Source organism: Delphinapterus leucas, chromosome X, assembly GCF_059928025.1.
Source record: "Delphinapterus leucas isolate spDelLeu-1000000601 "Yukka" chromosome X, BTC_Dleu_Yukka2, whole genome shotgun sequence".
Lineage (NCBI taxonomy): Eukaryota > Metazoa > Chordata > Mammalia > Artiodactyla > Monodontidae > Delphinapterus > Delphinapterus leucas.
In genome coordinates, this window is record NC_143150.1 from 86,828,010 (window position 1) to 86,836,564 (window position 8,555).

An 8,555-nucleotide genomic window follows, 5' to 3' on the forward strand; every position below is an offset into this window, starting at 1 on the left:
AAAGACTCGAAGCAGCACTGTGAATTTGCTCAGAATTTTATTAGGATTACCAGGGTTCACAGGGAACGAGGCGGGACTTCTGGGGGAGGGGGACCAGAATACCGCAATGGCGAAGCGGCCTTGCATAGACACCGAGGCGGGCTAGCGGGCACAGCGGGGAAGGGCGAGGGATGGAGGGAAAGAGAGACGGGAGAACAGGGTGGCGGCAGAGACCCCCAAGGCCACAGCGGCCCTCCCCGCTTTGGGATCAAGGGTGTCCACTCCACACAGCACGAGGAGGGGGATAGAGGGGCCCTGACCAAGGCATCACAATAAATACGTTTAGCAGCACACAGAAGCCTGCGGGAGAGGAGGGCCAAAAGGAAGGGGGAATCCCCCTTTCCCTCCCCCCAAAATAAGAACTCTGCAATTACTAAACCATAAAAATAATCTTTAAACCCGTGTACGAAGTCAGTCATCCCCCAGAAGTGCAATATGGGGCCGCTCGGCCCTAGCTGATAGGGAGGGCAAATGGGGCAGGGGGAGAGGGATACAGAGAGGCAGCCCCCGCAAAGGTAAGACATTTATCCCGTTTTGCCCCTCTTCCCCGGGTTGGCCCAAGGGTTTGGGACCTGAAGCACCTCCTCCATGTCGGAGTCTTCTGAGTCTTCCCCTCCTTCTGAGTCTTCTTCGATTCCTTCCTCCTCCTCGCTTCCTTCCTCATCATCACTGTCCTCACCTTCTTGCTCACTGCCTGTACAGGGGAGAGAGAAGTAAGGAGGGAAAAATGGAGGAGGATGGTTAGGTGGACAGGTAGATGTCACTCTTAACAGGGAACAGAGTCCACAGTCAGGGCTTTTGAGGGGCGGGACCATTCGCCAAAAGCCTCTGCTTGGAACAAGCAGCCAAGTCTGTGTGAACTCAAGTCCAGAAAGTAAGGGCAAGTGGGAGGGAAGCAGGAAGGCAGAGTGGGATGCCTCTGTCCTATCAAAATTGATACATCTCTGAAAGTAGCTTTTTCACCCCCTGTATGCAATGTGTGTCTCTTCCTGAGCTCTGACCTCAGCTGAATAGAACTTCTGTTCATCCAGAGGCAGCTCCCTCTCTCTTTCTCCCCAGTCTGATCCAAATAGGCCTCAGTCTGTCTTTTTCAGCCCAATTCCCCACCCCAGCTCCCACCCTAGGGTTGTACAGATAATTCTGCCTCCCCTTCTCTGAAAGAAGAGATGCCACCGAGTAGGAGGGTATGGGGCCAGCAATTCTCTCCGTTTCCCTACCTAGAAATATGTCTAGATTGTGTCTACTTGCTCATTCAATTCCTCCTTCCTCAGTGCCCTCAATGGAAGTTTGCCAGGGATCCCATGGCCAAAACCCCCAGGAGTGGTTGGTCTTCCTGCACCTTCCACCTACCCCAGGGGGCTGCCTCTCCTCCATCTGCCTGCCTACAGCCAGGCTCAAACATATCCCTTGTCTGCCTTCTGCCATCCCCTTCCTAGCCAAGGTTTGACCCTACTGCCTTAACCCCTGTTCATTTCCTTCCCATTCCTACTGTGGTCTGGCTCTACCCCACCAATCCATTGAAACTACTCTTTCCAAGGCCACAGATGATCTATTCAGCCCCCAATCCAATGGACACATCCCAGTCCTCATTTTACTTGACCTTTCAGGAGCACTGGACACCGGTGACAATCCCCTCCTTCTCAGAATGTTCCACGACCTAGTGCTCCTCCTAACTCTACTCTCTCAGAGCCTCAGTTTCCCCATCTATAAAAGGATTAGTAGTACCTACCTCATAAGAGTTGCTGTGAGGATTAAATTAGTCAAAGCAAGAAAACCACTTAGAATAGTGCCTGGCAACATAGTAAATACTTCATTAATGTTAATTGGACCCAATTAATGTTAACTGGCTCCAGAATCCAGAGGTAGGATTCTGCTCTGGCTTATCTCCTTTCTTTACAATTTCTGACTTCCCAGGCATATCACCAACCACTTGCCTCTAAGCCACCCGTACCTTATGTCCAACAAGCCCTTCCAACTCCATGTTCCTCCCTGCATCCCATCAATCCCACCACCACGCCCTTCCCCATCCCAGGAAATGGTGCCTCCTTTGGCCAGTCATACAGGCCAGAACCAAACCTAGCAGTCACCTTAAATACCGCCTTCTCCCTCAACCCCCCATATGCAACCCTTCTTCAGCATTTCCCAAAATGTATTCTTTGGTGGACAGTGAACAATGGCCTTTGTGATCAAGATGTTTGGGAAATGCTGACTTCCACAATGTTTAAATAGGTTTCTTAGAGCAGGACTTATCAGAGCCTTTAAGGTGCCAACATACATGTGACTCTACATAAGGATATTATTGTATGCAGTATTTCCCCAACATATTTGACCACTGAACCTTTTTGTGAGCAGCTTTGGAACCAGTGAAGGGTCCTCAGATGACAATTTGGGAAACCCTGCCCAACATACTATGCATTTTCACCCTTCCAGGTTCTTTTTCATGTGATCCCTTCCACCAAGAATGCCCCATAATGCTCCTTAATGTGAAGGCAGCCTCCAATTCAAATGTCACTTCTTTTCTCTAGTTCTCTCCTTCTTGATTCTGGAGATAGAATTAGCTCCTCCCTCCTCTGGACTCACTGAGCACACTGTTCACTTCACCCCCAGCCCCCCAAACAAGCCTGGGAGTTCCCAGAAGGCCAGGGCTGGGTACAGAGTGTGCTGAATTGCAATATGTTTGACATTTTTTCCCCTCTCTCTGTGTGAGAACCTGTCTTACTTAGTATATCACCCACTGCCTCCTATCTCTTCTCTCTGCTTCATTTGTCTTGTGCTCTGTTACAACCTATCTACCCATCACCAAGAATTGAAATTTGTTTTGGTTTTGTTACATTTGTGAGCTAAATGTTCCCTGACCTTGCTCTATTTAAAAACTTACTCAGAATGCTTTTTTCTTTTCTCTACAAGAGCAGATTGTGCTCATGCCTTGATACTCTGACCATGGGCAGATTTTCTCTGAGAGAAGAGAAAGGAGGTAAGACAAGAGGTGAGGGTCTAGCTCACCTTCCTCACTGCCCTCCTCTTCTTCCTCCACTGATGATTCTTCTACGGAGATGTTCTCTACCTCGTCCTCATAGTCATCCTGGTTGGCGCTGTTATGGTGATCCTTGTCAGAGTCTTCAAGGTCATTCTCATAGTCTTCAATGTCTCTGTCGTCATCATCGCTGCCTTCATTGTCACCTTCATTGCCATCATCATCACTACCTTCACTGTCACCTTCGTTGCCATCGTTATCTTCAATATCACTGCCGTCATTGTCTCCATTGTCACTGTCGCTGCTGTCCTGGTTGCTGCCGTTGCTGCTGTGGTTGCCACTTTTGGGGTTCTCATCATCACCATTGGTGTTCTCGTCACCATCAGCGTTCTCATCGTTATCATCAGTGTTCTCTTCGTTGTCATCAGGGTTCTCTTCATTGTCATCAGTGTTGTTGTCTTCAGGGTTCTCATTGTTGTCATCGGGGTTCTCGTTGTTGTCATCAGGATTCTCATTGTTGTCATCGGTACTCTCATTGTTGTCAGTGGTCTCGTTGTCATCAGCACTCTCATTGTTATCAGTGGTTTCGTTGTCATTGGGGCTCTCATTGTCAGTGGTCTCACTGTCAATGCTCCCATTGTGGTCAGGGCACTCGCTGTCACAGAGGCTCTCGCTGATGTCAGTTATCTCGTTGTCAGTGGTCTCGAAGCAGTCAGTGGTCTCCATGAAGTCAGAGATCTTGATGTCATGAATGGTCTCATTGTCGGTGATACCATCACTGTCTGAGGTCTCTCCAGTAATGTCTTCCATGATGTGATAGTCATCGGAGTCTTCCACGATCACCACCTCATATTCATCCCTGTTTTTACTGTGGGGAAGCCTGGGGTTGAGTATAGGGTTGGTGGGAGGTGGTGTTCCCAGAGCAGACACTGAAAGGTGGTAAGCAACTGGGGAGGCAGTAGGCTACAGGGGTTCCCAGGGACGAGGCTAGGTGGGGAAAGTCCTATTTCTGCCCCTGACTACATAACCTCAGGCCAATCACACCCCATTTCTGGGCATCACTCCCCACTTGTAAAACATAGTGGACTGGATTATCTCAAAGGTCCCTTTTGGCTCTACAAATACTGTGTGACACTAGCCTAGTCTTTGCCCCACCCCTAACAAACCACCTCTCAGCCACCAACCCCCACCATCACCTTTCTTCCTTTTCTTGCTTCTTTCTGCTTGCCCTGTAGCCCCCTTCTCCCATCATGTAGTAACGCACAGGGTTAACCCACAGGTCATTCTTGATAATCTGTTGAAAGAGACGGGGGAAGGGAGAACAAAGCTATGAGTACATGTCACAGAGCCTACTCCCAATACCCCACGCACCCAGGGGCAAGCTAGCAAGGCCTTCCCTGGCAATGCCAGGAGGGGCCCCACCTCAGCAATCCTGTCAGCCTCTGGGAGGCTATGGTTTGAGAACCAGCTGAAGAAGCTGTGGCTGGCATCCTGGTTCCTGTGCCTGTGGGCCTGAGGTTCCTGGCCCCGGTGCCAGCGAATTGGGGTGGAGTGAGACACCAGCCGGCCTGGGGGGAAAGGAGGCTATGGAGAGGGCGCTGGACAAGGATAGATGGGGCGGGGGGCATGAATTTGCTCTGGGACTGCCTCTTACCCGAGCGGCTGCGCTGGAACTCCTTGACGATCACCATATTTGTGAAGTAGGGGTTTGTCTGGAAGTACAGCTTCATTTTGTAGCCCATGGAGATATGTCTGAGATCCTGTACCTGCTCAGGGTGGGGGTAATGGTGGAATTCCCACCACACCGTGACCCCTCCCACCCAACCTCCCCTCACCTCCAAGGACCAGATTCCTTGCCCGGTCCTGGTAGAAAAGATATCTCTTTGGCCTGACCTGCAGATTGGTCAAGTAGCGGAAAATGTCTTCATCACGTTGGTTGATCAAGATTGAAATTTTGGGGTGGTTGAGGAACTGATGGAGGGAGCAGTTTAGGTCAAGGAGTGACTGTTCAATGAGAAGGAGGGAAGGAAGGCCAGTCAGGGCTAGGCAGGGCTGAACAAAAGAGAGGCTGGAGAAGGAGAATTCCTTTTGTGGTCAATGGGACATGACCCATACTTTTATTCCCATGATACTGTCTGTGTGGTAAGAGCCTATGTTTATAAAATGTCAAACCTCTGTATTAAGTGGCCTTGCCATGGTTCATATTTGCCGTGTGTTTGCGTGCTGGGAGTCTATGTCCAAGTGATGTTGTGTCTCTGGGTGCTGAGGGCTTGTGTTCACCAGACATTGTGTGTCTGGGGGCTGAAGGCCCATGTGCAAATGGTGCTATATCTGGTTGCTGAGGGCCTGTCATCACACGATGTTATATATATTTGGGTGTTATGGGTCTGTGTCCACATGATGTTGAGTATCTGAGTCTGAGGGTTTGTCTCCAGGTGATGTTATGGTCTATGTACTGAGGACCTGTGGCCACATAATACTGTGCCTGGGTACTGAGCGCCTGTGATCATGTGATACTGAGAGTGCCAAGGGTCTGTGTCCATATAATTCTATTAGGATGTTAAATCCATGTGTTCCTAACATGTTGCATGGTCCCCTAGAGATAAGCTTATCACCAATAGTGAATTCTTGTTATTTTTCCCTTTCCTTCATTTAACTCCTTTCTCTCCATTCCTAGCTACTCCTTCTCCTGATCCTTCAGGGCTCCAGTCCCTTACTAGCCCCCTCCTCTCCAGCCAGAATTGGGGTTTGCCTAGTATCTAAGCAGAGACCTAGGCTTGCACAGCCATGTGTGACTTGGGCACCCTTTCTGGGCCATTTCTCTGCTGTGTGCCCTTCTCCTCCCTCTTCACTGTCTCTGAGTCAGTTTATCTTCTGTGTGACCCTCCCCTCCTCCTTTCACCATCTCTGGTCCAATTTTTCTGCTGTGTGCCCCTCTACTATCCTCCCCCTTTCACCGTCTGTGATCCATTTTCTTTTATGCTATGCTCCTCCTCTCCCCCTTTCCCATCTGTGGTCCAATTTTTATGCTGTGTTGCCCCCCTCCCCCCTTCACCATCTCCAGTCCAGCTTCTCTGATGTTTTGCCACACTCCTTCCATCCCTCCTCCACCAGACCTCGTCATTCTTCCAATAGGGGCCCGCCCCCACACCCTTTCACCCAGCCTGTCCCTCCCCCCCACCGCCCCCCATTTCTGGTCATGGGCTCCTGGCCCATGAATATAGATGACAAGGATACTGCTTTGACCCAGAAGCCTGGGATATGCTGGATGATGAGATCTCTGCGCTCCAGGAAGGGTCTTCGCATCTGGATGAACTTGCGCTTGAGACGGAGGAAGGCCTTGCCCGCCTTGATATTCACCGCCTCCAGGTCCAGCTGAATGTTTTCCAGCGCCTGCAGGATGCACTCTATCTTCTCGGCATTCTTCTCTCGGCTTTCCCTCTTCACCTTCCTGGGCTTCCTCTTCCTCCTCCTCCTCCTCTTCCTCACACTTTCCATTTCATCCTCGTCGTCGTCTTCCACGATGATGACGGTCTCTTCCCTCCCCCTTGGACCGGCTAACCTCTGGTACCCCCGCCCCCCTGCGCTACAGGTTTCTAGGGCCTTCTCTCCTGCAAAGCTGCTGGGCTCCGTCACCTGGAAGTCAATCTCCAGGCTTCCCCCAGAAACCTCCGAGGGAGAAAGCGTTTCCAGGCTCTCCGTGGGAGGGGGCGCCTCCCCGTACCCTGACTCGATCGCGGGCTCCCAGCCGGGACCCCCAGCCCCCAGGGTGAAGTACGCGCGGATCCCCCCCTCCTCCAGAATGACATAGGGCGGCGGCGGGGGCAGAGCGGGGCCCAGTCCCACCCCCCTCATGTCAGCCAGCACCTGTGCCGCCTCGGTTTCCTCCCGGAGCCTCGGGCGCTGCTGAGGTGGAGGCAGGGGCAGGCGCAAGAGAGGTGGAGGCGGCGGCGGCGGCGGTGGCGGCGGCGGCGGCGGCAGCTCGCTCTGAGGGGTCTCAGAGCTACTGAGGCGGCGGGCCTTGGCCGGAGGCCCCTCATCCGGGCCGTCCATCGTGACCGCGTTCGCACAGCTCAGGGGCTCGCGCTCGCCCCTTCGCTCTCAGCCAGGCCGCCGCTGCCTGTCACACCTGAAGCAGAGCCGCGCCTCACGCGACGAGCTCTGCTCTCAGCCTCGCTCTGGCGCTCCCTCCCACAGCGCCTGCCCTACTCCCTCCGCGCCAAGCGCCAGACCCCGCCCCCTCGCTGACGCCAGGGGCCATCCCGCCTCTCCATTGGCTGCCAGCCGCCGCGGCTGCTCTCGCGGCCCCCCGCCCCCTGCCCGCTCGCACGCAATCTGCTTGCCAACACCGCACCTCATCACTTTCCCATTGGCTATCCTCGGGCCCGCCAGTCACCGGGCCACCTCCCTTAGCGACCTTAGAGACGGTGCAGGACTATTGGCCTCGGGGAGAGCTGAAGGGAAGAAGACCCTCTACCTCACCCTGCCGACGTCTTATCCAATGGGATAAGTACCAGTGGTTCTGAAGACCCAAACGCAAAACAAAAAACAAGCGCAAGCAGTGAGCAGGATGTGCTCAGATAGACTCTCGAGAGCCTCGCTGTCGTTCTCCCCCTCCTCTCCCCTCCCCGTCAGCAACTACGCACTTCTTAAATCTGCCCCTGCCCCAGCCCTGGCTTTCGCCCCTGCGGCGGCGAACTCGGAGGCGGCTCCTCGCGGCTCAGGGGGCACTCAAGGAGCTTGGGGTTTAGAAATCGAGGGTCTTTGGTTTGGGGCCAGGTTTTGACGTGGCGTTTCCCATTTCTGCAAAATAGCTCTAGCAATAATAATCGCACCAAAAAAAGTAACTTCCTCTGCGTCATGAAAATGATTGTGATTCAGTTCATCTGCTAGATCTTTCTAGGACTTTCTATGTGTTCATCGACTCCATACTTCTCCTTCCCATCCTTTCCTTTCCATTTCCTCAGTGTATGCTGTTTTAAGTTCTATTTTAGATTTTGGGGAGCCAGCTGGATGGTCTCTCGTGAGGCATGGTGGTGGGGTTCTGGCTTAGGTGTGGGATTCGCGTCAAGCATCTGCTCCTCACTTAAACCCTAACCAAATCACTGCCTCTCTCTGAGCTTGTTTCCTCTCCTCTAAATAAGGAGTCCCTAAAAAGACATGTAGGAAACTGCCCATTGCAGGCTTGTGGTAGCAGAGGACTGGAGGCAACCTAGAGACCCATCACCCAGGGGAATGAATAAGAAAAATGTGATACATGTATAAGATGGACCACTAGAATGAATTAGGTCTACATACGGCAACATGGCTGGATCTCTCAAAAACAGAATGTTGAGTGAAGAAAGAAACAGAACAAGATTTATAGTACAATACTGTTTATGTAAATTAAAACACATAACAATACCATACATTTTCACAGATACACATATATGTAAATAAACACATGAACGGTGGATTGGAAGGACGGTACGTTAAATACACGAGAGTGGGTGCCTATGTGGAAGGGGACATGGGATCAGGGATGGGTGATGAAGGGGACAAA

At 52.0% G+C, this 8,555-nt stretch overlaps 1 protein-coding gene across 2 annotated transcripts; it reads right to left on the minus strand.

Moving 5' to 3' along the window:
• On the minus strand, positions 1-7,205 carry TSPYL2 (TSPY like 2). Of its 2 annotated transcripts, none has more exons than XM_022566340.2 (7): positions 6,251-7,205; positions 4,907-4,984; positions 4,668-4,779; positions 4,436-4,581; positions 4,210-4,307; positions 3,043-3,881; positions 1-733 (listed from the first exon to the last, which is right to left on the minus strand). In XM_022566340.2, exons 1-7 carry the CDS (start codon positions 7,064-7,066, stop codon positions 564-566), a joined length of 2,259 nt encoding a protein of 752 aa, XP_022422048.1. In that variant the 5' UTR covers positions 7,067-7,205; the 3' UTR covers positions 1-563. The 2 variants fall into 2 exon arrangements, with proteins under 2 accessions (XP_022422048.1, XP_022422049.1); XM_022566341.2 differs by having other exon boundaries at positions 4,907-5,017; positions 6,881-7,203.
• Positions 7,206-8,555: the final 1,350 nt, after the last annotated feature.